Genomic DNA, 21,179 nt, shown 5'->3' with positions numbered 1-21,179 from the left:
GCCTGAGACTGCAATCCTCTTCATCCTTTTGGGCTGTGGGCTTGGAGGGCCTTTACGAGTTCGCTTTGAACAGAAGCAGTTGTTCAGTCAATTGCTTCCACTCAGAGCTTTTGCTTCTGTGCTTCTGTGCCCAGTTTTTGAACCTTTTCTGCATATCCTGATTTTGCCTTGTGAATCTTGTTTGTTGTTGCTGCCTTGCAGCGCCTCTTCCAGTCTGCTTTTGCAGCTTGACTGTTATTTAACTTTTCCTTGAAATCCTGCTTTGACTTCTGAACCCTGCCTGCCTTAGTGTGTGTTACAACCCCTGTCCTGTTTTTGCTTTTAAGGACATCCAGTTCTATACCGGTATCTTTGCTGCATTTCTAACTTTCTGCAAACACACTGTTTTTTGGTAAGCATTTCTACATCACTGACTTCTCCTTGTTTTCTCTTTCTCTCTGTTTTCCCAGTCTCTTTATTTCCTGTTCTTTGTTCCTGTTATTGAGTGCCATTAATTTACTGAGTTAGTAGCTTCCTCCAGTATTTAGCTTTCCTGCTTTGTTCCTTGCTTGCTTAATTACTAGACTTCAGTCCATAGTTCTAGTGCCTGTTCTTGGTGCTCTGAGTTTCCTGAACCCCTCGTATTTACTGTGTTGGCAGCAACCTGTCTTGTCTGAACTCATTGCTGTGTGTGTCCTGATATTCCAATCTCTGCTTTGAACTTTGTTTCTCTACCGGGTTACTCCTTTCAATGCTGCTTTCTGCCTGTATTACATCAAGGTCCACTGTTGTGCCTTCGCTCTGTATCACTTTACAGTTCAGATCGGATAAGGAAAAGACTTACGTTGCCTTCGTCTAGTCTGTTGTAGTATTACGTGCCTCCAGTATATGGTCTCCAGTTTCACCCTTACACTGAGTACTAAAGTCGCTTCGGCATGCCTAACTCATGACGGTGCTGTATGACAGTTGTTTGGTACCAATGCCAAGGGCTTTCCCTAATCCCTGGAGACCCCTTATCATATTCCAGTGCACCCTTTATTCTGATCAATCCGTGTTGCTTGTGGCTTTTTGCTTACAGCCAGCGCCTGCCCCTGTAATTCCTGTGATTCCTGTGAATACCTTTTACAAATCAGCTTTTTATGTACCCTGTTGGTTATATGCTACCATTACGTTGTGCATCTCCCCTTATCTACGGTGCATACTCTGAGGTATAGATTTTGCCCTGTGCCCGTCGGCTAGGCTCTTGGCAACTGGCTGTGTTTATGGTTAAAATTCAAATGTATTTAATTAAAACACAATCAAAGGTTGTGCCCTTACTTTATGGTGGGGAATGGTACCACAAAGCTTCAGACATGAATGAGCATATTTACCCAATTAAGGTTGACCTGTATGACGAATCTGAGGTCTGACCCACACACGATAAGACTGTATATTTGAAATGTGCCATCACATTATTGAAAAATAAAGCGCAGGAGAGAACTCCTTGACCAACATCGGGAGTGCAAAGTTGTCTTTGGTCCATCCTTACTTAGTTTGTAAATTTGTTTGCTTCTGGGATATTTGTCATCAGTAGCTTGGACACATTGTTCCCAGCTAGTGAGTGATCGAGTATGGGTACCCTTTTCACTCATCCATTCAGTAGCTTTTATTATAGCATGTAGTGGATCCATGCTTTCTCCAACTGTTCACACATTTTCTTTGACCAAAACTCTTGTGCTTCTGCTGATTGTAGTGGCCCCCACTAGCCAATAGACCCCAATTCATCAGGAGGCTTCTTTTGCCAAGAGGTTCTGCGTTCTGTTTACAAGAGACCTGTTGGCATATGTGGTCACCTCTTCCCCAGAATTGTTACTCTGCCTTGTACAAGTTGTGAAGGCACATGATGTAAGATGTCGGGGGTCAGAAATGCAAGACTGGCAAGGTAGAGTTTTTCTCCGAAGTCGCTGCAGGGAAAGAGTTTCCTTGGGTGCAATTTTCCCTCCATTTGTGGACCCCCAAACGGTTTGATTTTGTTCTGGCTAACCTAACCTGACTTTTTCCAGTGGAACACAGCCTTGAGCTGCACTCTCTGGGCTTTTGGTAATCTCTTATGGGGAAACCTATGCGTTCTTCAGACTGTCAGTACTGGGAAACTGTTTCCCTTAGTCTTTGACTATGTTGCCATTTGTTGGTTCTTTTTATTTTTTATTTATGTGCCAAGTACCTTACAGTACCGCGCATAGGGGTCCTTTTTGTTTTATGGCCCTAAAAACCTGTAAGGATTTTTTGGCGAGTGTAAAGTGTGCATAGGACGAACCAGTGGCAGCAGTTTAAATTTATAGTGTTTTTACTTCTTTTTAATGAACCATATCGAGTTTACCGTATTTGCCTCAAGACTGTGGCCAGTGCCGAAAATGGCCATGCCACAAAGTCTTTTGTTCTGTCATTTGCCCATTTTGTCCCTTTGCCTTCCCCCGGGTCGATCAGACCCAGGCTTTCCTTATTTGGGCATGCAGCCTCCCACGAAAACCGCAACTTTCGCTGGCTCCTGGATCTCACGTGTGCTAGTGCCCAGGAAGAGGACTGGAACTGTCGGGTCCTAATCCACACTACTGGAGCCAGTATGTCTGGTATGCCTGAATGACTGGAACCACAGTGGGCCACGATAGGCCTACGTTTGGCATGCATGCAAGAGAGCAGATTTTACATTGGTTATCCCAGATTTGAGCATGCATCTAATCTTGGATAAGAGAAGGGGCTCTACATCCGTTCCAGGCCGATCAACCAAGTATCCTGAAACGCTAAAGCAGACCGTGGAACCAACAGAGACGTGCTGGAAGGTTTGTCATCCTGAGCCCGTTGTTGTCCCGTCATACTCCTGTTTTTGCATCGATCACAGAAGGCCTGCAAGGGTGTTTTGACCTCCTGATTACCCTCCAAAATATCCTCATCGGAAGTGTTCCTGGGCCATCCAGCGAAATGACCAGCTCGAACCCGGGGTTTCGCATAGGAGCACCGCCATCCTGAGTTGACACTCGAGGCTTGGGGAATTGCTAGCTTGTGGCCCTGGGCCCTCTCCCACCAAATTTCATATTCCTAGCTCCTCTGGGTCATGATTTAAGAGTGCACCACACCGCAAGCATTTGCAGTCCCTACGTTGCACTGCTGTGGCGACAGTTGTTGTAGGAGCTTTGCCTGCCTGCCCCTCTGTGCCCTGAGACGTGCTGCACAGGAGCCGTCCTATTTTCTTCCTCATGAGCTGAGAAAAGGCTACTGTCCTGCCACAGACGATCATCCCGTGTCGCAGCAGCTGAGATCTGGAGCAACGTGCAACTGCAGGGTTTGAACCTACAAGCGATCTGGCCTAGACTGGCAATGTTTGGCTCGGACTGTGTCGAGGGTCGGTGAGTACTTGCATCACTTATCGGTGGCCACCTGGCACAGCCATTGTTCTTTACGCACGAGAATCCCTAAAAAGATACTCTCCTTAGCAGGGCTAGCCTGCGCTCCCTAGCTATTCCCGAAACTCAAAGGTCGCTCTGCCTGCAGGGGTAGATGCTCCTCGAATAGTGGGACACTGTTTTTCATCACCTCAAGCCCCTTCCTGAACTCCTATAGCTCCATGAAGAGGACCCACTTTCTCTTATTACGCACAACCGCGCATACTTTTGAGCACAATACTCCCCACTTGGTAGGGCTGTACTGCTTAAGTTGGGGATTGATTCTGAAGAACTGCTGAGTGTTAGATTGTTTGTTTGTTACAGGTCATGGCTGTGTTTTCCCCTTTATCGCATTAAGACGAATGTAACTGAATATATGTTAAATAGTGAAAGGCGTGTGTGGTAACTGTTTTATATTACTGTGGTTTATTCGTGTTTAATAATAAATGTATTTTTGATATACACTTGTCTGAGCATATTCTATGGACTTTTACTGTGTGTGCTCATTGTGGGCTTCCGATCACTCTCACCACCCCTGAGACTTCGCCTTGACTGCCTGCCAAGCTAGCGTGATTGGTCTGACTTGTCCAGAAGGTTCCCCTGTTCCACTAAACTAGTGTGGCCCCCTAATCTTCTGTCCACCAGGTCAGAGTTTAGAAATCCATCTTAACAGTCGCCATTTTATTGAATAGGTGATGAGACAAATGCCTATCCTTCCCTAACTTAACAAGGATTTCCCTACCTAGAAAACTAAAAAACTAAGGCTAAAGGAAAATTAGCTAATGTCGAAAAGTACATGTCCCTCACACCCATACATACAACATTATAGAGGAATTATTTAGCTGTTTAAACTTCACAGAATAATATATAAACAGGAATCCATGTGACCAGGCTGAATTCCCTTCCCGCTCGATCAATTCAGGATGTTTCAAACCAAAGTTCAATTTCAGGAAAGTTCTCTTAATTAGCCAAGTTCCACTCCAAGTAGAATACACAATTCGAGGGGATTGGGTCCTCCGACGTATTCCATATCTATGACAGGTAATGTCCACAGCTGTGCTGCTTCGGAAAGTCTTTGGCGTCTGCGTCCTGCTTCGATGACATTGATGCGCCGTCCCCGAGGACCTCCTCCGACGGCCGACGTCACCCGATGTGATAAGTAGGACGCACAACGCCCATAGCCTCAGTTCCGTTTTTTCCGCAAACGTGTTCGCTTCGTCAATCTTGGTACCCCTCGACTCGTTGGAGTTTGCTGTTTTCAATTCTCGGTTCGTTGAACCTGTTTGGTTTGTTTTGAAGACCAGTTTGTGGCGATGTCTTTCTCATCTTCAACCCCGCGTCTGGGTTTCAAGAACTGCGGGGACTGTGGGTCCAAGATGTCGGTCACGGACTCGCACGACGCCTGCCTCTGGTGCCTCGGGGAGGCCCACGATACGGACGACTGTGTCGACTGCCAGTCGCTCACGGCAAAGGCCTTCCGGGAACGCAAGAAGAAGCTGTCGGTAGGCCGGGTGTCTAAGCCCCGGAAGTCGAGGTCTGCGGGGCTTTCGACAGATGACTCGAGGGGAAACTCTTCGCGTCATCGTCGGAAGTCTGTGGGTCTCCTTCCAGGAGTCGGTCTCGCCACTCCTCCGCCTCTTCGAGGCATTCCCGGAAGCGCCGGCATAGGTCGCCTTCCCAGTCCTCTTCCGAGGACTCCGCCCGTCGGCGGGTCGCTTATCCCTCCGTGCAAGCGACACCGGAGGAATGGGCTTCCTTCTTGAAGCAGATGCTAGCTATTCTTGAATCGCAGGTCACCGGTCCGTCCGCGCCTCCGAGTGGGGTCGGTCGGCACCGGTCGAGATACACCGCTCGTACGCCTTCGGGCTCGGGTGGTCGGCACGGCTCGCGGGAGAGGTCCCGCTCGGACAAGGGTAGCCATTGTTGCCATGCCCGTTCCAGGTCCCGGTCCTCGATGCGCTCGAGACCGCGTGATCCTGTGCCGTCTTCGAAGAAGACGTCGACGCCTGTGGCGCCGAGGTCATCGACGATTTCTCTCGAGGCTCCACCTCCGAGGGGGTCGTCAACGCCGTGGCGCCTTCTCCTGGAGATCTTCACCCTTTGGGGGACCCCTCAAGTGGATCTCTTTGCCTCCAGTGTCAATCGGAAGTGCGAAAGGTTTTGCTCGCGGGAATTTCCTCCAAAAGGAGCCTTAAGAGACGCGTTCGTGGTGGAGTGGTCATTCCCACTGCTGTAGCGTTTCCTCCAGTCCCTGTCATCCCGCAAGTGCTGCAGAGGTTACGGAGGTTCGGTTCCCGGATGATCCTCATTGCTCTGGCGTGGACCCGGAGGACGTGGTACCCGGACCTTCTAGACTTGTCCATCTGCCCTCCACGTCGTCTTCCCTACCGAGACGATCTGCTCTCATGGGAGGGGGGTTGTCAGGTTCTCCATCCAGAGGTCAGATCCCTCAATCTTCACGCTTGGCTTCTGAAAGGTTGAGGTATAAGGATTGGGACCTCCCTGAAGACGTGATGGAGGTGTTGCTCTCGGCCAGGTGGCCGGCAACTAAGTCTCTGGCCGTTGCCGTTGGAGAAAGTTCTGCGACTGGTGTAGAGTTCAGAATGTGGATCCTTTTGAATGTGACATTCCCATGGTTCTGTCTTTTTTGCTTTCTTTGGCCCACAGGAGCTTGCAAGTGGGGACCATTAAAGGTTACCTGGCGGCGCTGTCCATATTTAAGCACTCATCTGAGGAGTGTTCCCATTTTAAAATTCCTTTTTAATTTCGCAGTTTTTGAAAGGGCTCACTAATGTGTTCCCTCCGTCACCTTTTCCGGTGCCAGGTTGGGATTTGAAACTTGTTTCTTATGGGTGCTCCGTCTGAGCCTTTACATTCTTGCCCTTTGAGGCTGTTAACTCTGAAAACTGTGTTTTTGGTTGCGGTTACCTCTGCTCGCAGAGTGAGTGAGTTACAGGCACTTTCAGTTAAGCCACCCTTCACTGTGTTTCATAAGGACAGGGTTGTCCTTAGAGTTCGTCCTTCTTTTCTTCCGAAGGTGGTTTCAGAAATTTCATTTGAGCCAAAAGGTTGTTCTTCCGGTGTTCTATCCTCCTCCACATCCTGGTAAGGAAGAGGAGAGGCTCCATAGGCTTGATCCTAGGAGACCGTTGAGCTTTTATATTTCGCGCATGTCCCGGGTCAGAGTGGACGATCAACTTTTCATTGGTTACGCTGGAAAGCGTTTGGGTCAAGCTGTGATAAAACCGACTTTGTCTCGTTGGATTTTTTTAGCTATCTCCGGGTGTTGCCGCTTGGTGGGTAAGGATCCTCCGGCTGGCTTGCGGGCCCATTCTACCAGGGGAGTGGCTGCGTCTACTGCCCTGCAGAGGGGAGTTCCTATTCATCACATCTGTGAGGCAGCCACCTGGGCTTCAGTACATACTTTTGTACGTCACTATTCACTTGATTCCATCAGAGGGCAAGATCTGGTCTTTGGCAAGGCAGTTCTCTATTCCGCAATTTGATTGGGCATGCTAAATTTGTATTCTAAATTCTTTCCCACCTCCTTGCTTGGTACTGCTTTGGGAGTCTGTCATAGATATGGAATAGGTCGGAGGACCCAATCCCCTCGAAGAACGAGTTACTTTCTTACCTGGTAACGTTCTTTCGATGAGATGGTCTGACGACGTATTCCATATCGCTCCCTCCCTGCCTTCCCCGCTGCAGAATTTCTTTTGCGATTGCAGCTTGCGTTCCGCAAGGCCTTGTGTGCCTGACTGGCAGAAAACTGGTGGCACACGTTCTGGTAAAAAACTATAACTGAGGCTATGGGTGTCGTGCGTCCTACTTATCACATCGGGTGACGTCGGCCGTCGGAGGAGGTCCTCGGGGATGGCGCATCGACGTCATCGACGCAGGACGCAGATGCCAAAGATTTTCCGAATCAGCACAGCTGTGGACATTACCTGTCATAGATATGGAATACGTCGTCGGACCATCCCATCGAAAGAACGTTACCAGGTAAGAAAGTAACTTTTTCTTCTTACCGAAAGTAGTTTCCGACTTCCATTTGTCGTAGAAAACTGTTTTACCAACATTCTATCCTCCTCCTCATTTGGGAAAAGAAGAGGAGAGGTTACGTAGGCTGGTCCCCAAGAGGGCTCTCAGTTTTACATTGCAAGAATGTCAAAATTACGTCAAGACGACCAACTTTTTGTGGGATAGACCGGTCGTAAATTGGGGTTAGCAGTGACAAAACAAACCATATCCTGCTGGATTATTCTAGCTATAATAGAAATCTACAGATTAGCAGGAAAAGACACACCGGATGGGTTACATGCTCACTCCACAAGGGGAATGGCTACTTCTGCGGCTTTGAAGAGGGGAGTCCCTACAAAAGATATTTGCTCAGCTGCAACATGGGCATAAATGCATACATTCATCAAACATTACTGCTTAGATGCCTCATCCTCAAATGAGGGACTTTTTGCCAGAGCAGTACTTCACTCTGTACATGAAAACAAAAACTAGCACTCCCACCTCCAAATTGGTCACTGCTATGGGAATCTATCACAAGATGAGGAATACGTGGGAGGACACAATCCATTTGAAGAACCAGTTACTTACCAACTGTGACGTTCTTTCGACTGGATGTTCCTCCCACGTATTCCTCACCGACCCTCCCAGCCTACCCCGCAGTATAGTTTACATTCTCTTACAACTTCCTCTCACGATGGGCCTATCAGTCACAGCATACGCCTAGATGTTCCACGAGTATTTCCTCGAAAAAACAGAACTGAAGCCAACGGGCGCGGCTCGAGTCATTTATACCATTGGTGACGTCGACACGGTACGCAGCCCATTGAGGGACATTCGACGCCACGACCTCAAGCACAGCGCCCTCTGGCGAATTTTTTTTTTTCCGATGCAGCGAAGCTGGCAAAACAAATTATCACAAGATGAGGAATTCATGGGAGGAACATCGAGTCGAAAGAACGTTAAACTTGGTAAGTAACTTGTTCTTTTCCACCACAAACTTCTGCCACATTCACAGTACTTCAAATGATCTTCTTCCTGGTCCACTCGCCTTCTAGGACTAACCACTATTTGTCCCGGTTTCAGTTTACTCGCCTGCCAGGATAAAACTCCTACTACTACTACAGCTTGTACTCTGTGGCGAGGCTTGTTCCAAATGTTTCACACTTAAATCCTCAATGCGGAAAGTTGAACCAACAACTGCTTCTTGGTTAAGTCTTTTGACTTTCAGGTTTACAACTTCTTCCACAAGCATACTGTACAAAAGGACAACGATTCCCACAAGGATCTGTTTGCCATAGGCAGTGCAGCTTATAGTTTTCACCCCTTGATCCTTTCTAAAAAGAGGGCTTTTTTCCTGCAGTCTGATTTTTTTTCTACACAACCTATTGGCTGCTGTATGTTGTCCCTCGTATTCTCCATGGATACTCTGCGCAGGTGGCCAGGAAAAGGCCATCCCTCTTGGATCCCGACCCTGGGGGTGGACAAGCGAGGGAGGATCACTTGGTGGAGGGTCTGTGGGGACTGGGACTGGGAGTGGGATGCCCTTGGGAGAGACATGGTATCCCCCTTTTCCTACTAATGACTAACCCAACCCTTCCCCTGTTTTCATGGGGTATTTCAAATCCACTCCCTTGGTTTTCTCTACAAAAACTTTTAAAATTACTGGGACGAGGAAGGGGCCTGCAGTAGAGGTCGGGCATGTCCCCTTAATGATGGTCAGGCAGAGTAAATTGTAAACTCATACCTGCAACCTGTTAAGGGGCTATGGGTGTATAAAAAGCCCCATTAACTGAGTGAAAGAGGAAGCAGTGACTGGAGCCGTGGCGGTAAAATTGCAGTCTCAGCGGAGAGGCCAAGAGAGACAGCGGGGGGCTACCTTTGTAGAGCACACTTATAGTTCAGTGATGGGTGGCCCAGGAGCCTTGAAAGGGGAGCTGTGTCAGAAGGCTGCCTCCTTTTATGACTTGAAGGGCTCCTTCTCCTGGTATCAGAAGCTGACCAAGGAGTGCCTAAGGGGCAGGAGGTGGAGCCAACGATCAGAAGACTGGGAGATCTGCCCTGCAGAAACTCATCGAAGTAACCAGTGAGTTTCTAAGCGAAAAGAAACCTGGTATGTAAGTGATTGATCTAACGCGCAAGATTACTTTGTATCCGAGTGGTCGCGTCAAGTGAGACACGTTGTCGAAGGTCTCTGATTGGAATCCTTCCAAACCAGCAACTAACAAGACTTGAACGAGAGCTGATACTTTGTTACAGAGTGGCCGGATGTATATGAAATCATGTTTTGAAAATTTCGGAGTGCTGGGAATATTTAAAAGCAAACTACAAAGGCATATAAAAACGTAGTGAAATGTAAACAAGAAAGTGATCTATATGAATATCGAATGCCAAACTAAAAAACTTTCACATTTTGAATACTGCACTGAAATATTACTCTTTAAGATTTTAAAGAAATTAAGCTTTATCATTTAAATAAATACACTGTATGCCAAGTCCAAAAGTGAATGAAACTTAAATTGCATGCAACGTTCATCTACTTTGAAACTACAAATCAACTAAGTGTTCAATCTAAGAAACCAATGCATTTTTAACTTTAAGATGAATAGAACTTTAACAGTGCCTGCCAATCCACTATATATTATATTCAACGTGAATGGAACTTTGGAGGTGAACTTTAAAAAGTGAATAAAAACTAACTTCCATTTCCAACCAGATAATTCTTTTGTGCACAGACCAGCCCCATATGCAAGTGCGATGGTATAACATTTGGAAACATCATAAAAACAATAAATCATTCAAAGTTTATCTTGGGAAATGCAGCCCATAGGTTTTATACTATCTATTGACTTGAGGAAAGAGCCTCAGGATATTTTGTGTTTTGAACTGTGTGAAGGGAACCCCAAGTCTTGGATGCGCCTATATTATTTTGGTGACTTAAGGAAATCATGATACTTTTGTTAGAACTGTTTTATAGTTGGCGAAGGGAGCTGAAAAAAAGCTGCGAGATGGTCAAAGCTCTGAATTGTATGTTAAACACTATTTTTGTTGATTGTTGACATTCCTATTCGTTGTATGAGATTAGTTGTGAGGGCAAGTATAGATTTTGAAAACACAGATTCCTAAGTCAAGATGGGCAATTTTCCATCCTGACACTTAAGTTAATAAAAAGTGTTTACTTTAAACTTTGAATCTGTTGTCTGTGTCTTACTCTAAGACGCCTTCACAGCTGGCAATGTAGTTTGCAACTTTCTCCCACAGGGTACCTTGTTCTGGGACTGTTGCATTCAAATTGCCTTGATGTCACTCTTGGCTTTTTTTTGGCTTTGGCAATGCGGGTCCCCTTTCTTCACTGTTGCCCCTCTTTTGGCTTTGGCAATGCGGGCTACAATAGTCTCATATTCGATATCTGTTAAAAGAGTTGCACCCAGTTTGCTTTGATTCAGAGGTTTGGTATTCAAAAGATTCATTCTTATACAGCGGTCTACTTCGAGCGTCCCGGGAGGGTCACCTGTATCAGGCCAACTCACTGGTAGGTCCCGGCATCTCCTTCTGAATTGCTGCTTCTGCTTCTTCATTTGTCAGGATTTCCCTGGCGTTTGACAGCTCCGGTCAGTCTGCCACTGCTCGTGTCGCCTGGCAATGGAGCCTTCACTGCTCTGCACGCTCTTTGGTGAAAACTTCACACCGCAGTGGGATGCAGGACACAGAGAGCTTCTCTATCCCTCAGGACAGCTGCCCTCAATATCGCCTCCCTCTGTGCATTCTCTGCATCTTCCAGGAATCTCAACCTCTGCCATGTTCTCCGGACGGCGTTCCGCTGTCAGCACAGTGGTGTCTCCAACTTCTGCTTCTTCCTGCTGCAACGTTTTGGCCTGCACCTGAAAGGCCATTAAATGTTTAAAGGACCTACTCCGGTGTGGGTCATTCCAACCACTAGATCGCTCATTACAGTTTTGTAACTTTGAACTCCTCTTCCTCGTCTCAGTACTAAGAGCATGACTTGAAGTCCATAATGTCTTATTTGCTTTAAGATCAAAATCATCAATTTTACAATATACCATCGAGACTCTAGGATCATTATGTTATGTTATTGGGCATTTGTACAGCGCCTTTCACCACTGGAATGGTTCCAAAGCGCTGTGGGTTGAACGCCCTCCGGGACCGCAGTCCAGGTCAGTGGAAAGAGTGCATTTGTGTCCTTGTGTGCAGCCAGGGCAGATTGGGTGGTGTGTAGCTGCATTCTAGTGCGAAGTGTGGTGTAGTGATTGTGTGTGATCAGTAGAAAGTGTGCAGCAAGGCCAGTTGGATTTTGGTAGCTGCATTCTGGCAGGGGCAGAGATTGTGAGCGGGATTATGTGTACAGCTAGGCTGATTTTTTTTTTTTTGTTTTCATGGGGTATAGCTGCGCTCTACGGATTGTTGAGGTAATCATGGCAGCAGTGTAGAAGTATGTGTGCAGCTAGGCTGAATTAATCTAGTGGGTATAGCTGCATTCTAGCGTTTGTTGGTGCCGAGGGAAGAGTTAGCATATTATTGTGTTTGGATGTTACGTTTTTCTTATAGATATTTGCTTTGTGAATGCACCGCTTGGTGAGTAATGCACAGGATTTTGAAGGTATCTCTACGTCCAATTAGGAGCCAGCGTAGGGTGTGGAGAGCGGGTGAGATGTGGTCCCTTCGCCCTAATGCGAGTAGCAGTCTGGCAGGCAAGTTTTGGACTTTTTGGAGTTTGTTTAGTTGGTAGGCCGGTGCACCCAGGTAGAGGGAGTTTGCATAATCCAGTCTGGACATGACGATTAACATTGCAGCCAGTCTGTTGGGCTAGGTGAGGTAAAGAAAGATGCGCTTCAGAAGCCTGAGGTGGAAATGACAGGATTTGGATAGATTGTTGATGTGGTGACACAGTTAGGTCTGAGTCCATTGTGCAGCCAAGGTTTTTGACAGTGGTGGTGGTCGGGTGGAGCAAAGAGTGAAGGTGGCCAGGGGGTTTGTGGGGGAATTGGGCAGGGTTGCTGCACACCATAATTCCCGTTTTCCCTGGGTTTAGAAGGAGATGGGTTAGTCGTTATCCAGTGGTCAATGTCAGCGAGACATTCTGCTAGGTCAGGGCGAGGATCGGAGGTTGATTTTAGGAATCCTCAAGATTATTTGTGGATCATACGCATAGTTACAGCATGTGTGAGCAGATCATCCTGGGCAGAGGGGCTAGGTAAAGGTTTAAGAGAAGGAAAGCGAGGCAGACGCCCTGGGGTACTCCAGTGTTCACTGGTCGTGCGATGGATTGGAAAGGGTGGAGGACAGTGATTTGCTGTCTGTTAGTGAGGAATGAGCTGATCGAGGTGAGCGCTGAATCTCGTATTTCTAGGGAGTGCAGTCTGTCAAGGAGGATCATGTGGTTGATGGTGTCAAACACTTCTGGGAGGTCCAGGAGAAGTGCTGCACATCCTTCTGAGTCTGCAGTGACTTTGAGGTCATCCCAGATAGAGATCAGTGTGATTTTAGTTCCGTGGCAAGGATGGAAACCTGATTGCGTGGGGTCTTGGAGATTTTTTGATTCCACTAAGCCACTGAGTTGTGAGTATGCAGTGCGGTCGATGAGCTTTTCCAGGAATTGAGTGTTGGAAATGGGCCTGTAATTGGTAGGATAGGGTTGAGGGATGCTTTTTGAGAAGAGGTTTTACATGTGCTGTTTTGAAGGCTTCAGGGAAGTTGCCAGAGGTGAGGGAGTCATTAAGAATGCACCTAGCTAATTCTCCTGCACAAGTGGGGGGTCAAGATTTCTTTGAGGAGAGAGGCGGGACAAGGGTCGAGGTGGGGTAGCCAGAGGGTCAGCTGACAGTAGTTTCATGAACTCCACGCTCGGTTGAAAGAGCAGAATGCAGAACGAAGGGTTTGCACGGGGGAGGGTTGGTTCTTGTAGAGCAGGTGTAGGGCGGGTGGGACAGGTTGGAGAGTTTGGCGTTGATGGTGGCTGTTCTGTCTAGGACCGTTTTGTGGAAATGTTCTGACAGGAGTTGCAGAGCATTTGAGAGGATGCAGTTGATGCAGTGTGGGTTCAGGAATTCCCTGATGATCCTGTGGAGCTCTTCGCTGCTGCTGCAGCAGTTCAGGATCCTTTTGTTATCATAGGCTTTTTTGGACTTTCGGATGTCCGATTTGTAATTTCTGTGCTTGTGGGCGAATACTGATTTGCTTTGCGTGGTTCTAGAAGCTCGCCATTTGTGCTCAAGGGTGCGGTTATGGGTTTCTAGAGTCTTCAGGTGGGGATGAACCGTTTGGGGATAGGTCCTTTGCGGGAGGGAGCAGTCTTGGAAGGGGTTAGGGGAATGAGAGTTGTTTAGCCAGGAGTCGAAGAGCTCTATGGCTAAGAGTCGGTCTGTGGTTGGGAGGGGTTAGGGGGACATGTAGCAGCATCTCATCCAGGTAACACCGGATCTGGCAGTTGTTCCAGCACTTGAACTGAAACATAGAGGACTTGGGTGGTGGTGGTGGTGGTGGTGGTGGTGGTGGTGGTGGTGGTGGTGGTGTGAGGAGATAGAAAGGTATGGCAGAGTGGCATGTCCAGATGAGGGCTGGACGTGGAGATGAGGTCGGAAGAGCTGAAAATAGCTTTGAGGGTGTGGCCAGCAGTGTGCGTGGGCCATGTGATATGCTGGGTGAGGTTGAGTGCCTCGAGACTGTCAACCAGGGGTAGAGTCATGGAGTTGTTGGGCACCTCAAACGAGATTTGAAAATCTCCCAGTAGGGTGGTTAACTAGGGTGGCCACTAGTGAGTTGTATAGGCTGTTGGCAAAGTGTCTTCCGTATCCAGGGGTCCTGTACACTATAGTAGGAAGCTGTGTGAGAGAGAAGGCAGGAGAGAAAGTGTGACTAGAAGGGATTCACAGTTAGCTGTACTGCGTTGTGTTTCTGTGGAGGTGATGGAGATGTGAGGTTTGTGGGGAAAGGCTAATCCAGCTCCTCGAAGGTCTGTTGTGGGGGATCAGTGAGTCGTCGGGTGAGAATGCTTTGTAAACGATAGGCTTGAGGTGGCTCGAGAACCAGGTTTCTGCAATGAAGATAAGATCGGGGTTCTTGGAGGTTAGGAAATCATAGATGCTGTCTGTTTTTGGCCACGGAGCGGGCATTAAAAAAAGGAGGCTGTTGACTTTGTGAGAGGTAGTGGGGTGGTGTTTTTCTGAGGTTGGCAGGGCTGGGATGGTCTGAGTCGCTGGTACGGTGGTGGTGGTGTGGTGGTGGTGGTGGTGGTGGTGGTGGTGGTGGTGGTGGCGGCGCCGACGCCGACGAGAGGGTCGGTTGGATAGGGCAATGTAATTGGATGGATGAGGTGGTTAGGAGGGGGATACTGTAATCGGGACCGTAGAGGGTCATGGGAGGTTTGGGGCTGGGAAGAGACGGACGGACGGACGGACGGCGGGCGGTTGCGGGTCTGTGACAGAGTAATGGCATGGGATGGGCAGTTCCATTGGTAGCGAATGGCCTGGAGGATTGAGGTGTGGTCGTGAGAGGTGCTGGGTTGTTCCGAGGTGTCTGGCTAGGTGTTGTTACGGATTGGTGCTCAGGGATACGGAAGGGGGAGAAGAGGGTTGAAGGAGAGGGAAAAGAGGGTTGAAGGAGAGGGAATGGGGAGGCTGTATTCATGGAGGAAAGTGGGAGGCAGGGGTGACGGAGAGGAAGTTGTAGTAGGGAGAGGAGAGGTGGATTGAGAGATGCAGGGCTGGCGAGGCATGCAGATATGAGGGCGAGGGGCATCGTCTACCTCTGAGTTCTGTGCGTTTGGGTGCTGGAGGAGTGTGTGAGGGGGAGGGAGCGTCTGCAGGGAAGGGGCTAGAGGTGATGGTTTGGGAAAGGGCAAAACTTGCCAGGGTGAGAGATGGGATGGGGGTGGTCATGGGTGGGCTTCTGGAAGTGGTTGGTGTGATGGAGAGGGTGGGAGGTTGGTGGGCAATGCTTGCCGAGGGAGGTGTGATCGGGCCGGGGAGGCTGGGGTGGTGCCGGGGTTGGCGGTAAGGGTAGGCCTGGACAGGAGAGGGGTTGGGCATAAGCTGTCGCAGCATCCCTGCGATTTCTCTTGTGTGGTTTTGGAGGGAGTGTGGGAAAGATTGAGTGCATGTGAGGGAGGGTCCGTGGTTGTAGGTTGCAGGATGAGAGGGAGTGCATTTGAGGTGGGGTGGGCTCCCATTGTGTTAGAAATGGACTGAGAGTGATGTATGGAGGTCCCTCTGGTAGTAGCTGTGGGGGCCGGGCTAGAGATGCATGGTGTGTTTCCGAAGTTGGGTGCAATGGTTACGCTGGCAGTGGGGTAATGTTTTTTGGAGTGCGAGAGGGCTCCTTTGGTCTGAGAGTTCGAAGCTGAGCGGTGGGAAACTTTGGGTGGATGATGGCCTTCTGCCTCGGGAAGCGGAGAGGGGAGGTGGTGGGCTGGGGTTGTTGAGAGCGGAGCAGGGATCAGTTGTTTCTGGGAGCGCCAGAGTGCCCCTCTGGTCTGGGAGTTGGAGTGTGTGCACTGAGGGGATGTGGGATGCTGTGGGTTCTGTGTGAGGGTGGGCGGGAAAGAGGTTAAAGAAAGGGTGCACGGGTGAAGGATCAAGGGTGGATGGGGTGTATGCTGGAATGTATGAGCGCTCCTTGTGTATGTGAGAAGGGAGGTGTGTGGTGAGAGGCGGTTGTTGAGGGGGTGTTGTGTGCGCATGAGTCTGGGTGAGTGTGGTACTGGGTCTGAGAATGTGGGTGCGAGGGAGAATGGTGTATTCTGGACTGCCTGAGAGCTGCTCTTGTGTGTGAGAGGGGAGGTGTGCAGTGAGTGGCAGTGTGTGAGTGAGCTGCTGATAGACAGGAAAAGGGGTGGGGGGGTTAGAGATCTAGGTTGTCCGCGTGTCCGGCTTGAGTGAGTGCTGATCGTCATGGTCGAGTAAGGGTGTGGCTGGAGGTAGGTGGGATCAGGTAGCGGTCGCCTTTCTCTGGCCACATGAGAAGGGGCCAGGTCAGGGTTTTTGGGATGATTACCTTTGATTCATTGCAAAGAGTAATGGTAACTTACAGGAGATCTAGTTTGGAAGCTATAGCAAATATAATGCAAAATGTACTTTTCCGGTCTTGCATGCTCTCCGAGAGAACCTGAACTATTTTGAAGGTCATTTTCTGTGACTTCCCCACTACTAGAACACTGCAGGCTGCAACTTGACGTTGGCTTTGTGTTTCACTAGTGTAGCCTGTCTCACTGAATCACAATTGTCACTTCACTGAACTAAATACACTGTACCGTTCTATTGGTTGGATGTTTGGATGACATAAGAACATCATTTATTCAAGATTGTTATCCATAGGGATGAAAAGAGTAATTGTGATTATAATTTGTATTGCCATAGACAACTTAGAAGTGCTATTACTATCTGTCCCAGGCTGACCATTAATCTGGGATGTGTTCCTGCATGGGGAGAGTGGGTGTTGCAAATACCCTGTCTTTCTCAGATTTTGTCATTTTTGTGTGTTTTCAGAAAAGAAGAAATTCAAGAAACGCCACTGTCAAGAAGTTGATGATGATGAAGATGATGCTCCTGCTGGTGAGTCCCAAGAAGCAGTCCCTGCAGCGGCTGGGAAACAGGTGGAAGAATTGGGCATCAAACAAGATGAATATGGAGCGAAAGATTACCGGCTCCAGATGCCACTGAAGGGGGATCATTCCTCCCGTCCACTTTGGGTGGTAGGTGTCACTTTGTCTAATGTTCTTGAGACATTTTCCTTAAAACTACACTCCTAAAACATGTGTCTTGACCCAATCTACAAAATCCTTAGCTAACTTAATGTGGAATAAAAAGATGATATTGGACAGACCAATGTTTGAGAGGAAATGTTTGAAAAAATAAGTTACAAAAATTCCAAAATGACCATACAATTTTGAAACTGTCATACTTCAAGGCATAAAAGGACTTTAAATATTTTGTGTAGAGGGGAACGTGGCCAGATTGCAAGGTTAATGCTCTCCCTCCATCTATGTTTTAAAGTCAAACTAAAACCTTTTCTGTTCAAGAATGGCAGACAACAAATACTTCCTGGTTGTTGAAAATAACTAATCTTACCTACTCCGAACCTTTATGAAATTAGGCAGATTGGCTTCACTTGTGACACCCACATTCATGACATAGTTAAATAAGTTTGGACAGTGCGTTTTGGGGCATACTGTTATGAAGAACATGTGGCACTCCAGGACCAGATCGTTTTTCAGAATTTAGCCAGTAAATACAACGTTCAGGAAATACCTTTGCAGCCATTCTTCAGCTTTCCTGTTCCCTCTCTCCAACCATTACACCTCAATCCCATCGTCCCTCACCATTCCATGTGGTGCAACAGTGCAAAGAACAGGGCGTGGTCCCAAGAACCTCACAATTGGAAAATGAGAAAAAAGTAAACTGCAACATTTGGCAATGTGTAAAAAAGGAAGGGGAATATGTGAAGGTGAGGAAGGCTTTTGTGAGGATGAAAGGGGATGCATTGTTCTGAAGTCGTGTTCATGTGATGGAAGGTTCTAAGAGGAGCACTGCGCATGAAAGGTGAGCTTGTGTGGAATCTAAATAGGGTGGTATTTGTGTGTAAGGTGGCGGCTTTGGCCGGTGGGTGAAGAGTTTCAGGAAAGGAGGTGTGTCGTGTATACGTTTACGAAGATTAGTTAGCAGGGTTTGCAAAATCTACTAGCCCACTTGCATTGGCAAGGGTGAGTACCATTTGCATGGTACTTGACCTTGCTGGTGAGTATGGGGATGCTTTGTTTAGCTCAGCTGGTTGTGATCTGTAGGTCGCTTGTTTAAATCCCGGCAAGTTTCATTTTGCAAGGACTAATTCCAATGGACGCACCTGGGGACGTACAGAGCTCACAGTACTGCACTACTGTAAAATATACCAACCCAAATGCCGGCTGCACAGCGCTCTGCTGCTTTCGAGCTAGGTCTGTGCTTTAAGCAATACAAATAAATAAATGGCTTGCCTTTGGGTGGCAGCATGTGTTTATGGTGACATACTCCATTTTACAGAAAGCACTGGCACATATTTTGTCACGGGTCACCATGGGCTGAATGCATTTCTCTTAGGTCGAGTGTGTAAACTAAGGAACTTGCTCTGCAGTTGTAGTGGGATTTTTAAGAATTTGCAAGACCTGGTTAGTGGTGTTCAAGGTGGGTTGTTTACATTTTGCCAAACAGTGCCGTTTACTTTTCTTTATAGCGTTTGACCTTTAGGTTGTCGGACCATGTTATGCCACTGGCGACCTTGTCACTGCAAAGTTATCGCTGCTTGAATCCACCAGAACGTCTCGGAGGGAAACCTTACAATACCCATCTGAACACTGCAGTATGGAGACTGCAGACTGTTTGAAGATTTTAGTCAGGCAGGTGGCTATTCGAGGGTGGGTTTTCTTGTCCCTCCCCTGAATCCATGTACGTCGGTCGCTCGTCGGCAATGTTATGAAGAACCCGTGGAACTCCAGGACCATGTCATTTTCCAGACTTTATTCAGTAAGTACAATGTTGGAAAAACCCTTGCACATGCAGCCATGCTTCTGCTGTCCTGCTCACTCTTTCCAACCGTCACTCCTAAAACCCTCACACCTGACCATTCGACATGATGCAACAGTGCAGTGATGGGCTGTGGTCCGCAGACACTCAGTCTGAGATAAGTAAGTGGCACCGTTTGGCAACAGGCAAACAACCCATCTGAACATAATTAACTGATCTCCCTGCACTTACTCCCAAAGGTTATCTTCTGAATTGGCTAGCTCTCTCAGATTTCCCACACAGCCAAGTGCCTGACTGCCATGGAGCATCCAGTGTTGCGATACTTACTATTTGGACACAAGTTGTTGACGTTTTGATGGTCTTCCGCTTAATTGTTTGCATTTAACAAGCCTGAATTTGTTTTCAGACAATGTTCTTTAAGATCTTGCTTGTTCAAATTGCAACTATTGTAAGATCTGCATCCGCAGAACTGCTTATATAAAATTAAACCGGCACCTTGAAGTGAGTAGAAGCCTTTTACATAACCTGCAGAAACTCTTAGATTCTGCCAGGTTTTATATATCTATCCAGAGCTCCAGATAAGATTTTGAAGTGTGAGTATTTTACTCCATATTTTTTAAAGTTGGGAGTAAAATGAATTTTTTAGGGAGTAAAAATGTAAGTCCATTTCCTAATGGGAGTATTGTATAAGCGAGTGAAAATGTTTTCACTGGAAAACGGAAATGTTCACAATAATTACTTTCCACCTAGTTATTCATACACATTCAAAGATTTAAGTTTACTTCTTCCAATCCGGCAGTGATACTTTCTTCCTGTGGCACTATGTGTACTACTGGTTCAAACAAATCCATGTGGGTGAAAGCAGGGGCGCAAGGTCCTACGTGTGTTTCCTATTATTTGTCGGGGTTATTTTTATTTTTTGGGAGGATTTGCCTATTTTTAGGGAATAAAAGTGGCCGATATACCCCTTCTCTGTAGGGCTGCATCTGTCTATGCATTAGAAGCACCTGCAAAGAAGACTCTTATCAGTAGAGTGTGGTGTATGGGCGGTGAGCTTAGTAAAAAGCAAGTGACACTAGATTTGGTGCTTGAAGTTAGTCTACTGAGTGACAAATCTTTTTTAAAGTATTTTTCAACCAGTTAATGGCCGGTAAATCAGATGAGCACGGATTGCCAAAACTGATCAAACATTTCTCTCATAATGTACCCATGTGGTGATTGAAATACAAAGGTTGTGAGCCACTTTTCTGTAATGTTGCTGCACATCTGTTTTGTATTCTGAAACAATTACCTGATGTCTGAAATCGTAGCCCTCTTACACCTGTTTAATTTGTTGATTTTTCCCATCATGCTTCCCAACAGTTGCAATTTTTTTCGGTATGGCCCTGGTAATCCTTCAATCCAGTTGGTGGTACCCAATCTATTAGCTCCAAATCTTTGCTCTTCTATGTGGGTGGTTTGAAGTCATCATGAAGCAAGATACCAACAACAGATTCAAGGTTCAAACAAAATACTTTTATTAACTTGGATGTCAGGATAGTATAAGGCCTTACTTGCCCTATGCTAAGGCGGGATTCCCCTACCTAAAGAAACTAAGGATAGTCTGAGTCAGTATGTTCAACTTAAGACTGTCTGTGTCCAAAACCTATACTTGCCCTCGCAACTATAGCTAAACAATGTGTATGGATGTCAGCAATGAAAGAAATAGTGTTCCAAATAAAGTTCTGAGATTGTTCCAGCCCTTTGCTTACTTTCTAGCTCCCCTTACCCAATTTCAAAGCAGTTCCAAAAGACCTCAGGATTCCCCTCCCCAAGAAGACAACACAGTTCCAAAAGGGCCTCAGGGTTCCTTTCCCCAAGGTGACAACACAGTTCCAAAAGGGCCTCAGGGTTCCTTTCCCCAAGGTGACAACACAGTTCCAACTATCTCGGGTTTACCTTCCACAAGAATTTAGCTCTTTCAGCTTGCCAACTCTCAATCAGTTCAAGTCTCTTAATTTCCCAAACCAGTTTCAGGTTGACTTTACAATGCTACAGGCTCTTCAATAGCTTACACTGATTGCTATCTTTCACATTCACTTCACCAATCATATTCACAAGTGGAGATTCTTTACTTTCCTTGGCTTTTCCAGACAGAGTATCCTCCGTCTAGGTGCAGTTGTCGGACCACACGGTCCTCCCATTAGAGATCATCAAACGGATAACCCTAGGCTTTCTAGCCTAAACAGGTTTTTCTTTCACTGCACCTATGCTT

At 47.2% G+C, this 21,179-nt stretch overlaps 1 protein-coding gene across 1 annotated transcript in view; it reads left to right on the top strand.

The window, feature by feature from the left end:
* The window catches only part of ERCC3 (ERCC excision repair 3, TFIIH core complex helicase subunit), a 1,003,216-nt gene that overhangs the window by 104,350 nt on the left and 877,687 nt on the right, over positions 1-21,179 (top strand). The window contains exon 2 of the mRNA XM_069616794.1: positions 16,916-17,121. Coding sequence (XP_069472895.1) covers positions 16,916-17,121 — 206 coding nt within the window. The remainder of the gene's footprint in view (positions 1-16,915; positions 17,122-21,179) is intronic.

The sequence above is a fragment of the Ambystoma mexicanum genome, chromosome 9 (assembly GCF_040938575.1).
Source record: "Ambystoma mexicanum isolate Mex_15411 chromosome 9, UKY_AmexF1_1, whole genome shotgun sequence".
Taxonomy (NCBI): domain Eukaryota; kingdom Metazoa; phylum Chordata; class Amphibia; order Caudata; family Ambystomatidae; genus Ambystoma; species Ambystoma mexicanum.
This window is presented reverse-complemented; position numbering and strand designations above follow the sequence as displayed.